Consider the following 22,783-nt stretch of genomic DNA (forward strand, 5'->3'; position numbering starts at 1 on the left):
CTTCTGGAGTAAGGCTTCTCAGAAGTGTTTCAGCGATGCTCCACATTTCTCTCCTTGATCTGGCTGTACGACGAAAGGTTGTTAGAAGAAACCTGGCTATGCGCTGGGCGACAGCCAGTGTAGTCTGAAGACGCTTTAACAAACTTCTCAAAATGCTGCGAATCAACGCCATGTCACTTTGTGTAGCTACAGTAGTAACCAACTTTACGCATCTGTCACGTGCAATGTTATAGCGTTTCACCATGGCAACAGTGAAAGTAACGTAAACGTAGCACAATGAAACAAATGACAGTTATGTAGTGTAACAGTCTTGGTCTTGCTAGTGCATATTCCAATCTTGTCACACAACTGTCATTATGCTAGTTTTACGTTGCCCACGTACGTTTTCACTGTTGCCATGGTGAAACGCTATAACATTGCACGTGACAGACGCGTCAAGTTAGTTACTACTATAGCTCGTCGGCGATGCTCCGCATTTCTCTCCTTGATCTGACCATACGACGAAAGGTTGCTAGAAGAAACCTGGCTATGCGCTGGGCCATGGCCAGTGAAAAAACAAGTTGCCAACTTCACGCGTCTGTCACGTGCAATATTATAGCGTTTTCACATGGCAACAATGAAAACGTACACAAAACTAGCATAATGGCAGTTTGTGTGACAAGATTTGAATATGCACTAGCAAGACCAAGACTGTTAGACTACATAACTGTCATTTGTTTCATTGTGCTACGTTTATGTTGCTTTCACCATATTCACTGTTGCCATGGTGAAACGCTATAACATTGCACGTGACAGATGCGTAAAGTTGGTTACTACTGTAGCTACACAAAGTGACATGGCGTTGATTCGCAGCATTTTGAGAAGTTTGTTTAAAGCGTCTTCAGACTACACTGGCTATGGCCCAGCGCATAGCCAGGTTCAACCTTTCGTCGTACAGTCAGATCAAGGAGAGAAATGTGGAACATCGAATCGCTGAAACACTTCTGAGAAGCCTTACTCCAGAAGTACCCTATGGAAGAACAGGGGAGGATGGAGAGGAATCAACCAGCAACATAATTAGGGATGAAGAGATGACTTCTACCGGTGTGGAGAATGATGAGGTTCCACAAGGAGCCTCTGAGATGATTTCTGATGAGGAGGAGGTGGAAAATGGTCTGGACTCTCCAATGATTTCAGGTAAGAGTTTAGTTTCAGGTGTTGAACGTTTGACAGAAGTGCTGGAGGAAAATGGATCAGCTGCAAGGGAAAATGAGGTATGTCGTGACACCGTACATTTACAATTGATATAGTTATATACAATGTGTGATAACATTTTTATTGTAGGGAAGCATCACACTTGATGCATTGGATCACAGAAAGGATCCCACAAGAGACAGAATTTTGGTCATCATCCTTGGAGAGCTCTATGACCAGCAATGGAGAAGTGGATAGTGAGAGTGGCTTGGCCTGCATGATGGAAAACAGCTCAGAAGAATATTTGGATGATGATCAATGGAAGATGGCATTTGATAATCTCACAATTACTGCAGTGGTCCAGTTATCAGGAGAGGAAGATGTGTATCGGTTAGTTAACTACTATAGATTGTGAGGTGGTTGTGATGTGAAATTTATATTTACAGTGGAAACTTCAATGGTGAAACAGTGATGGTATTAACACGCAGCCATCAATACCCAACGCATTGTTTGATGAAGGAAGCGGCTACTATCGGTAGACTGGACCACCAGAACATCCAAAAACTTGTTGGATATTGTAATGACACTTTGAAAGCAATTGTGATGAAGTGAGCATGATCTCAAAATGTGATGTTGTACACATACATGATTGATCTCACAGGGATCCTGGTAGTAATAGACTACCAGATATAGTGTATAAGATGGAAGTGACCACTGAAAAGAAAGTGGACATGTTACATCAAGTAGCATGCGGATTACAGTATCTTCAAGGACAGGGACTGGCATTATCGTGGCTTTCTCTAAAGGTGGTATGGTTGGATAATGATTTGAAAAGGGTATGTATAGAGTTGCTTAATTGGGAGGGTGTATTCATCGGGAAGAAAAGCTTAGAGCTGTCAAGGTTGTGTTATGTGCCACCTGAAATTGTTTGGCAGGTTTGCCATCCTGAAAACAAGTTTAGTTATGCAGTCAATGGGCCGGGAAATGTGTACCAATTTGGTATGCTATGTTATGAAATGTTATTGGGTAGATTACCATTAGAGGCTGTCAGTGTAGAGCAAGCAGAACAAATAATATGCAGTGGAGAGTTTCAAATCCCTGAAAGTATTAATGATGTACATGCAGAATTGATCAGGCTCTGTTGGAATATAGATCTGTGGGATAGGCCCACATGGGAATACATCACTAGAGTGTTGAGGCAAAGCTTTATAGATTAGTCCTATCTATAAGCTTAGTGAATAACCTGATTAGAAGTCACTATATTTATGATACTGTTGCCATACCATATAGTAAGATTTTTTCAATGTGGAATTTTTTTCACGGACTGCCACCATCCAAACTTTCAAAGGAGGTCTTTCAGGATCTTTATGCAATTATAATATCTGTATGCCATTTTGATTGAAACGCAAATTTCAAGAGGGATGTACCATACAGAAGGAAACTTTGGCAGGGATAAACTTTGGTGGCGAATAACAAGTTAAATTGCATTTGGCGAAATAAACTTTGGCGAATTCAAGCTCAGTCTGTAGCTATGTAGATGCTATTCTCAGGCGCTACGAGTAATTGGCGGGTTAAACTTTGGTGAATTTGTAGCGAATTGCCAAATTCGCCAAAGTTTTCCCCACCAAAGTTTCCCTCTATACAGTATTTGTGGATAGCTGTCAATCTGTGAAAAATGCAAAAAAAATCTCATGAAAAAATCTTGCTATATGGTACTGGTTTGTCACATATAGAATTCTTGCTCAATGTACATGTACTATGCAGCACTGCTAGAAGATAATTCTGCTACATTCAACAAGTATATACTAAACTAGCTGTGAAGTAAAGTGTGCCCTCAAAAAAGCAAGTTGTGAAATCAATGGTGACAGCCAAGAAATGACTGCAATGATGCTAATGTCAAACATTTTAACTATTGACATTAGCATCTTTCTTGGCTACCACCTTTGATTTCACAACTGTTTTCACCCTGGCTTTTTGGAAGCCACATGCACCTTTTTTTCACAGCTATATAGGCTGTTTTTTCTTGTAAGGTAGATGGAGCTTTGTGACTGGGGAAACATGAATTTTTGCTTTGATGGGCTATAACTCCTAAACCAATAACTTAATATTTGTGTTGGAAGATATAGTAGAGCGGCTAAGTGAAAAAATCGTTTACTTTTTGATAAAAGCACCAAACTTGGTACAACATTTGCTTAATTCATACAATTTCATATTAGATACGGTGCCATTAAAATTACCAATCATATCGCACTCAAAGAACCTGAAAAGTAAAATTAATAGAAAATGTATTGGGGAAGCCATAAAGGTTCTCTGAGCTGGCTCAATAGTGAATATATTGAAACTTTGCACTTCAGTAGATAAGCAAGGGATGGTCATATCCAAAAGCTGAGGTGTCCATCCAGGTCATTAGCTTGCCATGTTAAGAAGCACAGAGGGTCATGGTATATGAAGCCATAGATGTGCAATACATTATTATTTTTTGGGATCATACCTGTACTTTTAACACTGAAAATATTTGCTCTATTAGAAATATTTAAAAACAGGTTATTTTACCACATTTTGAAAGATTTTCTGATTACACCTCACAGTAAAAACAAAGTAGTGAAGGTCAGTACCAGTGCTGAAACGATTATTTGGTTATTTGACTATTCGGTCGGTATGACACTATTTGATTCGTTACCACGCTATTTGAATAATCGTTAGCACTTTTGTACACTGTGCTCGGATGCCTTGAAACTGAAGATTGTGAATAAAGTGATGTACCTATGCCATAAAAATTCTATTTTAGAAAAGATCAAGACACACGATAGTGTGTCGTGCGGCCCAAGAAGCCGACGCGCCACACCGTGAGTATATTAACAGGAAGAAAGAAATCGCAATTTTCACACCTATGTAGCTCTGTGATCCCTTATCCGATTGGAACCAAATTTGCTAGAGACGTGCCGCCCAGTTAGGGGAGTCTACATACCAAATTTAAAGAAAATCGCTCCAGCCATTTCCGAGATACGAGCGAACAAAATTTCGTTTTAATTTCTTCGTTTTCTTCTTCTTCTTCTACTTCTTCATTTCGCACACTTCGCAAAATCTGCCATAAAACACGAATGCGTGCTCGGATGGGGCTGAAATTTGGCACACTTAAAGAGCTCATTAAGGCGGGTCTGTGTACCAACTTTGGTAGGAATCCGATGAACATTCACGGAGTTATGACCGATTATTTGCGTAAAATAAGGTCGAAGGTCTGTCACGCCTACAGGGTAAACCCCTTGGAGGACTCAGTTGAAAATTGATATGTAGATGGAGCAACCATCGTAGGAGTGCCTTTTTGTGGTTTGAAAAGAATCGGGATAAAGACCATGGAGATATGACACAAAACCCAACCTGTGTCAAAATTACGCGATCGATTTTTATGAATAAAAAAAACTATTAGTTTTCGTGTCTACCAGGCAAACCGCTTAGAGCAACGAGCTGAAAATCAGTATGTAGCTGGAATAATCATCATGGAAAGTTCTTGCAGTAGTACAGAAGAATCGGATTACAATTCACTGAGCTATGATTCGAAAGGCAACTATGTGCAGCAAATGCGAGATCGAGATACTCTAATAGAACAGTCACCCTAATAAAGCATTCAGCTGCATGTATAATTTACTCAGTTATATTACATTGCAAGTTATTCTGTAGGGAATTCAGCTACAAACAAGTCACCCTGTAGTCAGATCAGCTAGAGGAAGGTACCTAATAGAGAGTTCAGCTACAAAGAAGCCATTATGTAGAGAGTTCAGCTGAAATAAATCACCCTGTAGAGAATTCAGCTACAAACAAATTGCCCTGTAGAGAGATCAGCTAGAAGAAGTTACCTTGTAGAGAGTTCAGTTACAAAGAAACAATCATGCAAAGAGCTTAGCTGCAAACAAATCACCCAGTAAAAAGTTCCGCTATGAACAGATCACACTGTAGAGAGTTCAGTTAGAAACAAGTCATCTTGTAGAGAGATCAGCTAGAAGGAGTTACCTTGTAGAGAGTTCAGCTACAAACAAGTCATCCGGTAGAGAGATCAGCTAGAAGGGTCACCTTGCAGAGAGGTCAGCTACAAAGAAATCACCCTGCTTCATCTTTTCTTCTTCCTGTAGTAAAGAAAAAATGACAGGTTAAAAAGCCCTAAAGCTGGCCATAGGCCGGCTTTGGGGTATACAAATACAAAAAGAAGTGAAATCTAATCCAAAACAGCCAAGCTGTAAAAAAAGAGTGCAGCCCTGAGAAAGGCTATGGTGAAAAAAGATGTGAAATCCAAGGTGGCGGCCAAGAAATGGCTGTGATGGTAGGTTAATGGTAAAAATTTTAATAACAACAATTCAGGTGAATTTGGTGCCGCTTGGTCTTGGCACAAAATTCACCTGAATTGTCGTTATTAAAATTTTTACCATTAACCTACCATCACAGCCATTTCTTGGCCGCCACCTTGGATTTCACATCTTTTTTCACCATAGCCTTTCTCAGGGCCGCACTCTTTTTTTACAGCTTGGCTGTTTTGGATTAGATAGAAATAGCTCTTAGGCTTTACCTTGCTCCATAACAAAAGGTTTTGGTACTTATTCAATAGAAGTATAAACCTAAAGAATAATCAAATATCTGGTCGTTTTGTTCACAACTATTCGAATAGGAAAAATTGCTATTCGTTTCAGCACTAGTCACTACTAAATGTGGTGAACGTCACTATTAATGTCTGCCACAATACTCACTATTTTTGTGTAATGATGTTCACTACTGATTTTGTAGTGATGTTCACTACTGATTTTGTAGTGATGTTCACTACTGATTTTGTAGTGACGTTCACTACCATGTAGTGAGGGTCACTACCATGTAGTGAGGGTCACTACCATGTAGTGAGGGTCACTACAAAAGAGTAGTGAAGGTCACTACAAAAGTAGTGAATGTCACTACACAAAAATAGTGAGTATTGTGGCAGAAATTAGTAGTGACCTTCACTAGTTTGTTTTTATTGTGTTGTAAATTTGAGATACGTCCATGCTATTTAAGGAAAAACAAAGATTTTGGATGCACTTGTATGGTTTTCTGAGTAGCTAGAAATGGGCTTATAACCTAGTTTCAAAACATGCCCTAAAGCAATGATTTTGATGTGGCACCGTATCTCAAATGATTTAGTGTACCTTACTCAACTTCCACAGAAAACTTGGTGCTTTTATCATAAAGTGAACGATTTCATCAAAAATTGTTGCTTAGCTGCTCTACTAATACACCAGGCTATGGAGATTGCCTGTACCAAAATGGTGGTTTCTAGCTACTCTGGTTTTTATGATATCTTATAATTAGTTTGATCAATGTACTGTAATGCAATTTTGCTTGAAAAACTTTGTGAATTTCAACTTTGATGATCTGTAACTCCTAAACCGCTTAACGAAATCTATATAATAATTCTGTAATGGATTTTGGATGCTGTTCTTTTGTTCCTGTTTTGATTCCTTTCGGATTGGTATCATCTCAATCTACAAGAGGGACATTTTTTGAACTTGGTTTGGTAGCAATTCGTTAGATTATGGAAATTCCCCCAAAAACTGTCATTAAGAAATCGAGGTTCTTTCAAAATATTATTATTTTATCTATTTACTAGGACTGCGTCACATACAGCCAAGTACATACACCAACGTGACAGCCCCCTGGTGAGGCTATTAGGTGGTAAAGGCACGATCCCCAAATCATCTCAATATGTCACAGTAGTGACAGATACAACACAATAGTGGCATCGTAACTAAAGGCCACCAGTAGCTAAGTGCCAATACATCATTGATGTGGCAATGGCACAGTGATGTGTACACAGTATATGTATACAAAACATACAGGAGAGAACTATACATTATTGCAGTATTGTGTGTAGCAATACAGTATAGGCAACATCACCAGATAAAAATTATTAGCCAATGTACAGCACAGTATCAACATCAACTAGAGCTAAATAAGGTTCATCAGTGGTGTAGCAATGGCACAGTGATGGGTGACACACTATAGTTATGCATGCACAACTTGCAGGAGATAGCTACACAATACTGTAGGAGTATGCAAGCCAGATGAACCAGATAAAGGAAGACAGCCAAGCCAGCCAGAGCCTACTAGCTAACTTGCCAGGTGAAGGCAAAAAAGATTAAGCACATATTGAATTGCCTGACACCAACACAAAGGAAGTTTGCCATGCCAGCTACACAAGACAAGATTGTTTACTTGTATTTTATATGTAACTGTATTGTAAAGAACGGGGCATTTGTTTTAATGTTTTCTTGTATTATTTTATGTGAATGAATCCACTGGCAGCCGGCATGGAGACTTGCATGGAGACTTAAAGCATTACAAACATAAAAACTTACTTGTAATCTTTTTTTTTTATGTGTAAGGTGGCCTCTGGCTCTCCTCCACGGACATTTGCTAATCTTCTCCTTCGTGCAATCTGTAATTAAGCAAGGGTGTGGCACTGGGCGCTATATAGAATTACACGTATGGTCAGGTCATTAGCACGAACAGGCGCAACGATTGTACGTTTGTGCCTTCGTTCACAGGCGAATCTATCCCGGCTTTAGGCCTCGTAGTTTTCGAGAACATTAATTATTGATTCATTATTTATTTATTTATGACGTAATTTTGACTGCATTTCTTATTATTCTTAGTACTTGGTTGTATAATTATTAACGCTTTACAGTGACCAGCACTGAAGGTCTACAGCAACATGTGCTGCAGCCTTAGGATTACCAAACTCCTCCCAGGTTTCCCCCTGATTTGCTTTAAACATGCTGACCAACTACCCCCCCTCCTCCCAATCAATGTGTCAGAAGGTAGTTTTCATGTCTATCCTTATGTGCCAACCTTAGTTTTCAGATATTCCCCTCTGTCAATGGCCATTGTAAGTTTATGATACGCGTATACGGCGTTACGTTGCTAATGAAAGACATATGACATCATTATCTAAAAGCTTATAATAAGATAGGATCAATCACTTTTTCATGATTCACATCCAAGAATTTGATCATGTGATCTGGTGTGTACGATATCATCTGGCAGTCACACCCACCAGTATAAAAGGGAGTAGGTGTGTCAAAATTTTTACCTTCCACTACTTACCAAGTATTGAAAGCAAGGAAAGCTACAAAGAAAAGAACAAGACTCTGCAGTGCATGTATCTGCCTGACACCATTGTGAGCGAGGAAGAATGGAAGATTACGTTCACTTACTCTAATGGAATGCACATCTACTTACCAGGCAACAAATCGTGGACGAGATCATGGAGTTCCATTAAAGTTTTCAATGTCGGGAGAACATTTTCCACCCCATGATTACCTCTACAGAGGCAGTTGGACTAGAGCTCTATCAGTTTAACTCCATTTAACCACCCTAATAGAACGTACATCTACCCTATTACAACACACACACACACATGACCTCTAATTGAGCAACCACTCTTCGTACAAAGGATTCTCTTGGGCTATGCTGATATCTTTCTTCTGAAAGCAACTAACAAAAGCAACTCTTCTCTATCATATTAATATAGCAAATACACATGCTGATGTTTACCCTCTTGCTACAGCTGATTAAATTGAATACTGTACAACACACTACGTTTGCTTCTCCAGAAAGCAAGTAGGAGTTCTTTAGCTGCTTCTGAAAGATTTCCACCTCCAAACTTCTGCCGGAGATAGGCCATATGGCTAGTTGGGGTACCAGATCTATCCGACTGGCATAATTATATACAGACTTTGTTATGCAATAAGTAAATAACACAACAGCACCATGACTAGGATGGAGAAACAAAATTATTTTAATAGAACACACACTGATAACACAATCTAATTAAAATTAATGGTCAATGTAAACCACTGTATGTGATAAAATATATCTCATTGTGATGATGCATCAACCACTGGTGATGGAAACTTGATCATGCTTCCACAAATCAGCTTGCCCAGGCAAGCCTCATATCACACTCAGACACTTTATTATGCTAATTCATGCGACACCATCACCCAAATGAAATACACTCTGTAGAGTGCATCCCAATTGTGACATTAAATTTTGTTTGCCACTCAAAACTAATATCTCGTTTTTGTGTATGTGGCATTTTAAAGAGCTTGTAACCTTATAATGGGATATGCCACCTTCGCGAGGACTATGTAGATGTTCAGGCATGTAGATCTGTGTTTATGTGACATTTTAAAGAGCCTGTAACTGGGACACATGCATCTTACTTGATACACCATCTTCATGAGTGCTGCACAGATGCTCAGGCAGAGCAGAAATTCCAGTGCAAAGCTGTAACATAAGTCACTCTTTGTTGATGTGCCAGGTCACCAAATGCAATGTGTGACTTTATACGTAGATGATAGTGTGCAACACACCATTATAGGTGACATCAAATGTTGTAGTTATGCCAAATCATGTTTTGTTGGTATGTAATGATGTGATTACTCCTTGTATTGTTCAAATGTAAGTGTATTCACACAAAAGCACATAACAATGGTCTTAGTATCAAGTGCATTTTGTGTGGGTACAACTAGTAGTTTAATATTTGTGTTGAAGATAAACCAGGCTATGGAGATTATGTGTATCAAAGTAGTAGTTTCACTCTGGTTTTCATGCCGGCTCAGTTTGATTGAAGTAGTGTAGCACACATTGAAATTTCCTTGAAACTTGAAACTGCCTGAGGCAGTACTACAATGCAGCTTAGTGAAGGACTGATTTGCTGTTCTGGCATGTTTTCTAATAAATATCATTTTCTTGAATTACCGCAAGGTTGATGGTGTTGCTAGTTTAGTGTCAGAAATTCACAAAATTATCCTATACGCGCTTTTTGACACAGCCAGATGCTTTGTGCCATATATCTGTAATGGCTAAGTTGAATCACTCATAATTTGGTATGCATAGAGTATGTTGCTTGTATCCAAATTTAGTTGCAATCAGTTTCGTTGGTCATTAGTTATGAATGCGAACCTAAAGTATTCACAGAGTTACCTCCATTTACATTATAGATATCATGTCTTTTGCAAACCACAAGCTCGCATTGTGAGTGACATTTACTTGTTTTTCTTTTTAAAGAAGATAGTTTTTTTTAAAATTTGAACTTCAGTTTGTTGTTATGCATGTAATAATTGTAACATAGGCATGAAGGATTTGCCTGATATGTTCGCGAAGGCTGTGGGAATGCATATCATGAAAACCCCGCTGTGGGCATACATATCATGTAAATCCCAAGAGCCTATGTTACAGCTAACATGTAACACTTCTGTTTCAGGTAATAGCCTGTTCTGGTTGAGTAATCACCCATACCAACACAAGTGTAACCACTAGATTTGTTTATAAGCATGCCTGAAAGATTTGATTATGGCTAGGTAGCATGTCGTGTTGTAGCTAGCTTTTATTGTAACAAATGCACAAAAAAAATTGGAATTTTCAACTAGAGTATAGGGACCATATATACGTAGCACATCGATAAAGTACTGAAACAAGCTGGTGTAGTGCAAGATTCTATATCCCTACTGTGCTCAAGATATATACCACAATGGAAATGCACAGTAGGGATATAAAGAAGGACACTGGAAAGTCCATGAAGAATGCATTGTATACATACTACCTAACTAATACTGCCTCATCGTCATCAGGGAAAAGTAAGGCTGGGGTTTGGGTGATGTTTCTTCATGGGGTCCCTACTATGAACAGATGAGTCCTAAGGATGTCGTGGAAAAGGTCAAGTTGTGTGTATCTCGGGAATTTGCTATAGTGGTTTAATCCTACTGCATTGTTTAATTAATTAATTAATAATTATAGACTGATTACAATAAGGGTAAGCTTCATTACAGTGTGATTAACTTTGTAATGTGTGTGTGGTTCATATTCAAAAATATGCCAAAACACTTGTTAATGCACGTTCTTACCTTTGACTGATGTTTCCCAACTCATAGAATGGTAAGGATACTGACTCCTGTGTGAGCATTAATTTATTCCCATAATTGATTTCAGTTTGAGCCTTTATAAAACAAGCAGGGTGGTACCACTACACCTCATCCATATCAAGACTATGTTTGCTTTGATGAAAGTGGCTTGCTGTTTTGAAGTCCCAGGATGCATCTCAATGTACACCGATGTACATTTAGTTGTCTCTCTGTAAGAGGTATACATGGCAATCTATCCTCTGGAATTCCTTTGATCTGAGATGTAAAAGTGTTACATTTATATGTAATGACATTGTCGTTTACCAAAAGGCAACTTGTTACGTATATACCTTCTGCAGAACTCTCTACAGAGTGACTTGTTTGACTTCTTTGTAGCTGAATGCTTTAAAGGGTGGCTTGTAATGTAACTGAACTCTCCTACAGGGTGAGATGTAATCTCTACAGAGTGACCTGTTTGTAAGTGATCTCTGATTTTTTGTAGCTGAAACTATCTTCAGGATGACTTAACACATAGTTGAACTCTTTACAAGGTGACTTATTTGAAACTAAACTCTACAGGGTGACTTAATCGTAGTTAAATTTTTGTACAAGGTGACTTGTTCATAACTGAAAGCTCTACAGGGAGACTTGTTTGTAGTTGAACTCTCTGCAGTATGGCTTGTTGTGTAGCTAAATTCTCTACATTGTGACTTGTATTATAACCGAACGCTCTAATAAAATGCATAGCTGACTGTTCTAATAGAGTGACTGCATTATTAGAGTATTTTGATTGAGCACTTGCTACACATGGTTAGTTTTCGCATTATAACTAACAGGTTTTATAAACCAGATAGTTCTATTTCATTGAAAGGCCTTCCTAAGATGATTAATCTTCCAATGTTATATTAATGAGATGTTCTCAAAATACTATACTCAATCTTTTCTTCGCTCAATACATGGATACATGCAAGTAGCTGATCAAAGACTCCTTATGTGGTTGATTTATGAAAGTAATTTAATATTTTATAGTTAGTTGGTAGACATACATACCTTTCCACCTTCTTCTGGAGCTAACTGGAATTTTTCGGCATAACAATTCACAAACATATATAAAGTGCAGTAAATGGCACAGCTGATAGTAAGTAAAAAACTCCCTGTATTCACAAACTTTGGCCTTCTCACAAGAGTAAGTACCACTCTGTAAAAGAGTAACAGCAATCCTTTGAAACTTTTTGTGTAGAGAGTTGCAGTTACTCTACAGGAGTTTGCATAACCATGCAAGGTGTTTCCTTTACTCTATGTAATACGATGCTATCCCACCATAAACAGTAAATCTCAAATGATGCACAATGAATGCAAAGACGTACATACAAAATGACTCTAAACAGTATCCCTGGTCACTGCCAGCATATCATGGCTTGTAAAAATCAGCAGCTGAGTAGACACGTGTGTCTATTTTCCAACTATTGCAACCCTCATTGCTGACTGTAATTTTGTTTCCAACTGTGCTGGTACCCACATCTTTGATGAAATTGATAATCTAATCTGTCATATAAATAGCACCACAATAAAGAAATGTTCCACCATTATACGTATATATGTAGTTGGTTACCTGTCTCAACTGAAGCATCGTGGCACCATAGATAATGTATATCACATGGATTGGAAACGCCCGTATTATTTACGTAGTGACGTCATGGGCTATCAACTTTATGGCCTCGACAGGTGGAAGATTTCGCTGTACTTGTAACCAGCAAATTAGTGTTTATTGTTTACAGCTGGGTTAGTTACTACCTACACTAATTGGAGGCTGGACTGGGTAGGGACACTGGAGATCAGTAAACAATAGCGTAAGAAAATACAGGTTCAAAGATTAAATATGGTGTTTCAAAACGGTTGTGCAAATTTCCTGAAGAAACAGAAAGTGTAGCATTGTTTCTTTGCTGCTGTTTACACTACTTGTAGCAGGTAGAGTGTAATAGGCTAGCTAGATATTCACTGCTTCGCTGTATATTTCCACTGCTTCAATAAAACTTCAGAAAACAGGCACTACTTTGTGCTATTGTTTAGCTCAAGCTGAGCAGTACTGTAGCTTAAAATTTATTTCAATGTATCACACATTTCTTTGGTTGTGTAAATGCGGTGACAAAAAGTTGGCTAATAGTACTGCTGTTGTATTATTAGCTGGTGCGTACCTGCCATTGTCACCTGTCGCAAACAATATTTCTCCCAGTACCCACAGACACGCTGTGTTCTTGTTCAGTACACAACGCAACACAATAAACAATGTAAAAGGAATGTCCACACCTTCGAACCGGCCTTCAAACAAGCAAGAGAAAGCCAAACAGCCACTCAACAAATTTCCCAATGTATTGGCGCACCGTAACTAGGATAGGAAAATAATTTAACGGGAGTTTCCAATCCATTAGGAACGCATACATTATCTATGGTGGCACGTCACAAATAGCCGAGCAAATATCTTGTCATTGATACATGACTCCTGTTGCCAACCGGTGTAACTTTGTTTCCAACTGTTGTAAATGGTAGTACAATAAAAAAATGTATGGTTAGTTAATTACCTGTATATGGCCACTGAAAGTACATCCCATACAGTTGTCATCAATGCTGTTACAGTAATCGTTTTGAATTCCCCCACTACCAACATCATTAGTAATCTGTAATAAGTAGTTGCAATCAACGACAGTTGGTATCTTTCATTATATCTTGATAAATTATATTCACTTTGTAGTCAAGGTTAACTGATTTCTTGTGGCACCTGCAACAAATTGATGACCAGTCACTGTATGGTAATATGCTCAACTTTAAAAATCTTCTTAGTGATGTTGAGACATCAGTGCTAGCAGAGATTAAAATGTGCACTTACATATTGTAAACATTATTTCCTTACAGGTTAAAGCAGATCAAGAGGAACTTGGGAGTAACAAGATGAACAAATGTTACATTCTTTGTTATATTTCTAACTGCATGTTACACATCTTGGTGAGCCTATAATTTAAAGATACTGGTTAAAACATATGTAGTGATACAATGCATAGCCTACCAGCTAGTATTGTAGTAGTTAGGTAGCTTTGTGTTTGCCGGTCTGCTAACTTCAAGTAACTACAGATGTATGTTCCCACACATTAAGAGGTTGGCTAGTAGTGGCCTGCTTCAGTTTCCTATTTTTCAAGTCTACAGAACGTGATAGTAGTTGTCACCCGCTGGCCAGGGAATGCCCAACACTACACTCTGAAGCTCGCTCTGAAGTTCGTCAAATGTTGCACTCTTCTTCTCACGTCTCAAAACTTCCTCTGCCATACCACAATAAGGCGTCTAAACACCCACAAACAATGACAACTTTTGCTGGGAGTCATACAGGTCAGCCTGGTAGTACTACAGCCAGGCATGCCACACGACTAGGAGATAACCGCTTCACCTGATCGAAGAAACAGACAAGTACGAATAAACACAAGAACAAGAAAACACCTTATCTTTAGTTCAAAACAAAGTAAGGGAATCAAGGTGTTCTTGACTACTCCACTCGACTCCGTTGTTATCTATATACATGTGTTATTTGGAATTAAGAATACTACCATAGAAACGGCTGACGATTCGTCCTTCTGAGTGACTCTGTGACTTCTGTCAGGCTTCTGTGACTTCTGCCAGGTTCTGGGGTTGTCAGACCTGTATGAAAGTACAACATATGAGTAACCACCCCAACAGACTAAGAAAGCTGCTGCTGACTATGTTATAAATGTATTTCCGTTTAAGACAGGCGGTTTATCTTCTTGCTGTGAATGGTAGCCAGAATAGCATGAGATATGATGGTAATGGGAACTCTTCAAGTTAGTGCTTTAGTGTACTTCTCTTCCTACTCTCTATGAGTTCCTGTTACTCTGCTAGCAATCCAAATTTCCCTTGCAAAGTAAAATGTTTTACTCCCCAGAGTAGTGGCAACTCCCCACTTTTAGCAAGATTAACAAAGGCATAGTGCAAGTGCTTTCATTTAAATTTTACAATGTGAGTTTCCTAATATATCTGACATAATCCTGTAGGTGGTAACTAAGAACTGTTCCAGGATGGTATGATAATGACATTATAGCCAGTATGCAGAATTGATGGCAAATAAAGTATATTGTTGTGAGCATTTAAAGAAAAGCCAACACAGCTGAGCTAGTAGTAGGACTTTAAAAAGCCGGGGTTTAATTAAAAGTGGACATGATATCAAAAATAGTTGCCAAGAAATTGCTACAATGATGTGTTAATCAATTTCAGTGATGACAGTTGTCATGTATGTCATTATTATTCAAAAGTTCATCAGCATCAAAAGCAATTGTCACAGCCATCTTGTCACAGCCATGTTAAGATTATTTAACTATTTGTGGACTATAAGACAGACGTAAACTATACGTAGCAGTGGCTCAGTGATTGAAAATTACATATTTGCCCTTTATAGTCAAAGAAAAAAAATGAATAACTATACAGTGTACTTCTAAACCAGGCAGTTAATGCTGCGATTTTCATAAATGTTGTATTATTAATTTCTTTTGGTTTTATATTACCAATTTAAGAACTCTGTTGCTCTAATACAATATCATGTTTTAGCAAAATTGAAGTACATACTTTAATAAAATACTCTAATAAGGCAGTCATTGTATTAGGATTGATATATATAAAGTTTGGTACAATGCAATTTGGCACAATTCCTGACTCTTACTTCTTGGACAAATATGAGACTTTTAGTTGGATCCAGAGTCAACCCCTTTGGATGAGATGAGACGCATGCATCAAAATCCACACTGAGGTGTTGCTATTTATTGAGGAGAAAAACTTCTGGGGCATTTAACATTAATTTTAAGAATGGGTGTAAAACTACCATTTTATGTCCAGATGCACCTACACAGTCTTAACAATTTCATATAATAGAGCTCTTTAATGTCAGATGATTGCTCTCGTGTCTCAAGCTCTAGACACCTTAAGTTACTATCATATATACAGCCATTTTATATACTACAGAGGAACTGCTTTACCTTTATATGTTGGAATGGGTCTGACTGCGCAGTGCATCATAAGTACAAAATGTTTAGATATCGTGACTGTACCTAGATCATGAGGTGGTCTTAAGAGGTTTGGAGTTTCACTGTATACTCAGTTTAAATTGGTGATATGTATGATCTAACTCTGTCAGTTACATGCAAAGCTGTATATAGTGCATGTCTAACTAGATGACTTATGCTACAACTGAAACTTCTGTGACCTACAATATAATGCTTGGTGTGGCAACACCAATAAGCATCACTCTAAAGAAAGACTTCTATATAAGGTACATCATCATTGTAATTATCAGTTGTCAATTGGACGTTTTGATAACTGCATCAGTGGATTAACCGTAAACATTTGCAGGGATCTGTGCATGCATGGTAACTATTTATAATACGGTGTGAAAGTAAATCAATTAAGAGCATTCTTATATACTCTATTTTTGTCTTCCCAAAATCCTGAATACATTTTTGTATGTTCTTAATATAGTAATACAAACACGTGTGCGTGTGACCGATAAACATGCCATTGCTTATGATTTCAATATATAGTTTACAATATAAGGTTTAAAAATGTGAATTAATTCAATGCACTGTTTGGTTTATGTGCTGCTATTGACACTTCCTTGAGCCTTTTCAGTAGGTATAAGTTGCAAGAATATATAATGTGGCTCTATTCTACTATCTATAACCAATGGTTGTCCAGTGCCTGGAGAATTATCATAATAAAGTTTTGCCATCATGTGATTTAAAAGCCAGAGTGAGGATATCAGTTTTTGCAGAGTTCAACTTCACCATCTGAGTCAGGTTTTCTGTTGTATCATCTCTGACCTGTGTGAGCGATAGAAAATTAATCAATTATGTGCTATCTGAAATAAATTCACCACAGCCTCCATTATGCTGACAGTGAGAGAGTGGAATCTATGCATGCTAAAAAAGTAATCCATTCTAGATGCGCATGTGTTCTATTAGAACGATCATATGTAGGCAATGATGGCCGTGTATATATATAAACGAGAGCACTGCACATGCAGACGCATTGCATACATGCATGCACTAAAAATGAAAATAGCTACAGCTACACATTGTTAACCTTAAGACACAGATGGCTTCCATTCTTAATCACATCAACTCCAACAAAGTGATCATGAAATGTGTTGTTTCAAAGTGTAATTACAGTTGGTGATAAATTATTCCTAACAGTAGAGGACTATAAATACACAGTATTTCATTTACATGTTTCGACACTAACAGAATGTCTTTATAGCTCTATAGTCTGCCCAATTAATATTGTAGACTGAATATGATTGGCCATGAATAATAAGCAGCTAAGAACAATGTATTGTTTTAATGCTATAAAAATATCATATACATAGATGTTACCATGCAGATCAAGGTCCATGCTAATTCCCAAGCATTAAGAACTTAATAACTATTGAACTCTTGATATAGTAGTTGAATGCAAAAAAGGCCGCAGCATACGTTGCTGTCAGACCTTCAGTGCTGTAAAACTCGATACTACCGATAATTGCATAACTTCCATAGCTATAGAATAATTACACATACCTTGTATATCCTCAAGACTTATGCTGTTTGAAGGAGTAGTAATGATATCACAACAAGAATCATCACTGCAGGACTTGGAAATCTCTGGAACTTAGTGCGCATGTAATTGTCATCCTTCACTCTAATCACATAGAGTTGGCCAGCGGAATGTATGGGACAGCTCATAATATGTTAAATTGAATGATTTTCAATATGCTGGAATTGCACTTGTACTTGGTAACTGTTGTTTTATGTACACTTTATCACGGGACGTGTGTGTTGAGGCCGCACATGCACTTCAGTATTACATTACATAACCTTAATTACTTTTTGGACAGTTGTATACAAGGGATGTAACCAGTTACTTAGTTGCTTAAAAGTAATAGTAACTAGTTACAAAACTCTGTTGACCTGCACATCAATTATAGCTATACATTCAACATTTACAATGTCTAAAAGTCCACACTCAAAACTAATGCCTTTTACTGATTTTTCGCTATCAGGCTTAGAGAATTAAGTAGTTAATTTAAGTAGCAAGGCAATAATATAGCTTGTTATATGGTAGTGCAGTGTTCCTGGTTGATTTATACTAAATTGTGTTTTTGATTGTTATTCCAAAATCCATTCATATGCCAGGTTAAACAAAAAGATACAAGATGGTACAAATTGTACTGTTGTAACCGTTTTTTGTCCACATGTTTTCACAAAGGAACAATGTATATTGGAAGGGGAATCAATGTTATCTGTTATGTGGTTTCCCACATAAAATTACATAGTTATTTGATACAACACAGAAGGCTTATGCATAATGGATATGTTGTTGGGGTCTTTTAATTCAAGCTACATGTTTTATTCATTCATCACAGGGTATGTATTCTTAACCACAAAAAGTGATATGTCACATGTATTGTGTAATCACTCACATGATGAACCATGCAGTCATATATATATAGTATGTAGAGAAACCAACTTACATCAATAGTTTGATTAGCATTTTCTGTTTATCGTGTAATCACAATCATTGCAGATATACTATAGTTAGCTTGTGCAACATTATACACAGCTGAAGTCACACTTAAATATTGTTGAATCATTTGTGTATCTCAGTATATACCTATGGTTTTAAAAGGTAATATAATTATCTACAAGATTATGACCAGGTTGTACAAAAGGTGTTAGATATAGTTACAAGTATAGAAGGCATCATGCTAACTGTATGAAACCTTGTCAACTAATAAAGTGGATGGAAGTGCTATAGGCACTATTAATGAATGTATGGCTACACACATATGTCACATAAATAAAGCACTATTTCTAATATGTTTGTTTCTGCAACATACATAACTATTTTTCCTGTCAGTGATGCTTGAATGTATTACCATGCAGCTACAATATGCTATAGGGTTGCATGTATTAGGGCCCTGCATAGTCAACGTATATTAGATGCCATGTAAGAAAACTATACCTTAGCATATACTAAAAGGACAAGCACTATATAGCTATGCCTCTACCATTGGTATCATCATCTATATGAGCCAATATCTATGTTCAGATTCACTATTAGATTGCTATTTATTTGTCCATTATAGCTAGGATCCATATGAAGCTGATGAATGCACTCCACATAATAGAACTCTTCTGTGACTGATATGAGTGGTGAATATATGGCCAAAAATATGTCTCTGTACACCTATAAAGACATTTGTACACATGTATTTATAATTATGCAATAAGGATTTAAAGTTAATTTGAAATGAAGGTTATAGTAATTGAGGGGTATAAAGGTTACAATAATTGGGTGGTATAAAGTTTATACCGATGGGGGCTACAGATACAAGGGTTTCTCTCAAAAAAGGTATGCTCCCTGTGGCCACCCATTTATACCAAACATGGTACAAAGCTTATACTTTGGTTTTTGCAGTGTACCAGGTTTTCATTTTAGTTTTAGTACCAGTAGGAAAAAAAACGTTTTAGTTTTAGTAAACTTAAGATAAAAACTTTTAGTTTTGGTGTAGTATTGTATGCAAAAAGTGATTTATACTTACTAATATAGGTTTTAGTTTAGTAAACTACTAGTGTAAGTGTAATTTAATTTAGACTATGATATAGCTCATTTAGAGGGTTACTAAATCACTTAGTCACCTGACATGTTCATTTAGTCACCTACACATGTTCATTTAGTAACCCGCCCTCAGGCAATTTTGTACGTGAAAAATTTAAACGTTTAGGATATGTCTATGAATAATTATTTAAACATTTTTAAAAAAAATTACTTAAACAAATTTAAATGTTTTTAATTTAGTTTAAGGTTTAGTAAATAAAGGAAATCGAGTTTAAGTTTTAGTTTTCAGATTTAAGTTTAATCTTAGTTTTGGTTTGGTATAGTACACTAAAGTAATTTATGCTTTACTACACTAAGGTAATTTATGCTTTAAAAACACTGTTAATTGTAAATGTACGTAGTTAAGCTATAATGAAAGGAATAAAATCACAACCAGACTCTGTCATCATTATGTGGTGAATATATTCCATATCTTTTGTGGAAAGTAACACAATTGTGAACTAATAAATTTTATCACCAATTATTTATAATATAGCTATATGATGAGTTTATAGATTCCTTTTTCCAACCTGAATGTCTGTTAAGATTCCACAGCCCATGGCCACAAAAGGAGTAAATGGTCATAGTAAAATTTAACCTAAGTGCATGTATAATACAGTCATTAATTTTGTGCAGCATGATTGAGACTTAATTGATTTCTAGGTTAATGGTTGTATAATTAGAAATATTTATAAACTAGTTATACTGTTTACAAGGGTGTCTACACAGCATGTCATCTTCTAAATAGCCATATAACATGTAGCAAGCTGTATCAGCAACTATAAAGAATAGCAAGTAAATTTTACCGCATGACTGAAGAGACATACGTAGCTAGTGTACATTCCAATTAATGGCATGCATGAGGGATTAGTTCTAGCTGAATGCAGTAATGTATTTTCTTATACAGTCAAAATTTTGGAGCTTCATAACATGATTCAGCTAAAAAGAGATGTTTCCTCGATTGTATAGCTAAGCAACTCAGCTATGTTATCTATAAGATTAGTGTGTCAACATGTTTACAAAACAATGTATTATACAGATCTATACAGCCTATGCTGAGAAGACGATTTTAAATATTCTCTGTCAATCAAATGAACTGATACTTGTAATGACATATTCCCAAAAGTAGTTTTCTCTTGAAATATATAATTAATGCACATGTACACACAAATGCTTAGTGGCTTCACACAGATTCCTGAAGTGCTATATGGTAACTATTTAGCTACTCAACCTCTAGTTAGTAAGAAACCATTGCCCTCTAAAGCTAACTACATAACTAACTATATAAAAGTAGTAATAATTTACCTGCAGGGGCAAAATGTAGCTCAGAAAAACTGTTGATCTGAATGTGCATTCATGCAGGTACATGATTGTAGCTGAACTCATTACAGTGTGACTTGTTTGTAGTTGAACTCTGTACATGCAGTGCGACTTGTATGCAACTAAACTCTCTACAGGGTGACTTATTTGTAGCTGAACTCTTTAGAGGCTGAAACTGAACTCTCTATTGCATGTATACGTATCTTGCATATTGTACCTTCAGCTATGAAGTAGTTACTAATCTTCTGCCCACTGCTCAAATTTTGGGAAATTTTAAGCCTTATAATAATAACTCAAGCAGAAACCTAGCTACTTCACTTTTGAATGCTTTGAGGTGATAACAGTGAACAAAAAACAGTATATACTGAAACAACACTAATTTACAACATGAATATGAATGACACAATTAGTTGTAATAAAAAGTGCCATTTTGTTAACAACATGACAATTTCAAACATCCAACTGAAAAGTCTTCAGCCAACACAGTGAATCCTACATGTACATATATAGCTAAAGGGGGACCTTCCATTCAAATGGCTGCTGAAATAACATTCCTGAACTATTATTGTTATCAAGTTGCTTTGTACGCAAAACAACGTATATAGCATTCCCCTCAGTATTTCCCTTAGCTGATCATGATAGAAACTTCCCACTCTGATAATATCTGACTATGCATACATGCAGGAAATTCTAATATAGCTAATGGCAGTATTGCCATACATGAATCTTACTATTTAGTTTCATATTATGTACATATGCAGTATAATATGTACATTGCAAGCTGTTGTTAAGTCTTATTCTAACGACATTCTTTCATGATATAGTACAATTACTCTGGGATATACAGGTACTCTAATCACCACTATATACTTTTTCTTATTATACTGCTCCATCAGTACCTGACTATCTGCAGTGATTATATTTAAAACAATGGAGAATGTCCATAATGCTGGGACACCATTAACCTTGAAATTTACTAAACTGAGTATTATGTAGGAATTTGCTATCCTATATCACAGCATAATTCATATACAAACACTGACTGTATTTATTCCGTCTATGTTTAGGTGTTGGAACTAGTAGTCCAAAAATTCTACCTTGGCTCAAACAAAAACAGATCACAGCCCCCAATAGTGAATAACATTAGAGTCATTTATAAATTTGAGGTTTGTTTAGTCTCGTTATATATAGGGAGTTTTTTAAAATAGTTGTTCCAATACTGAATAAAGACGGGGTTAGAATAGATAGTATTGGAACACTATTTTTGCTGTGTATGTATGTGTAATTGATCTTATTGTGAGTTCAGAAACAGGAACTAAAATATTATATAGCAATTGAATTCAGTAGAGCATTACTAACATGTTCCAAACTAAATAAGAAGCTAAAATTTAAGTTGTGGTAGGTTTTTCTCAAAAACACAACAAATTTTATGTGATATAACAAAATTTACCCTTGTGTGTAGGAAGCATGGTTTGGATTGGTTCCTACACGTGTAGGGCTATATTAAGAAATTTTGTAGGAAATATTCCCACACTGTTGAATTTTGTAAGAAAGATCCCCACATATGGTACAATACATGTGTAGGACATTTTATTCCTACACTGTAAGAAGATGTCTTACATTTTGCTTAATATGCAGGAATCTTTCATACATAATTCAACAGTGTGAGAGTATTTCCTACA

At 36.7% G+C, this 22,783-nt stretch overlaps 1 protein-coding gene across 2 annotated transcripts; it reads left to right on the forward strand.

Moving 5' to 3' along the window:
- Nucleotides 1–1,355: 1,355 nt before the first annotated feature.
- On the forward strand, nt 1,356–17,959 carry LOC136240624 (uncharacterized; the record flags this gene model as incomplete). 2 transcript variants are annotated; one of them, XM_066031637.1, is given in 4 exon segments in its annotated part: nt 1,356–1,563; nt 1,620–1,781; nt 1,835–2,009; nt 17,718–17,959. In XM_066031637.1, coding segments are annotated over 4 exon segments (560 nt in total), but the record flags the coding sequence as incomplete, so codon positions are not given.
- Between the last annotated feature and the right edge of the window lie 4,824 nt (nt 17,960–22,783).

The sequence above is a fragment of the Dysidea avara genome, chromosome 12, assembly GCF_963678975.1.
Source record: "Dysidea avara chromosome 12, odDysAvar1.4, whole genome shotgun sequence".
Taxonomy (NCBI): domain Eukaryota; kingdom Metazoa; phylum Porifera; class Demospongiae; order Dictyoceratida; family Dysideidae; genus Dysidea; species Dysidea avara.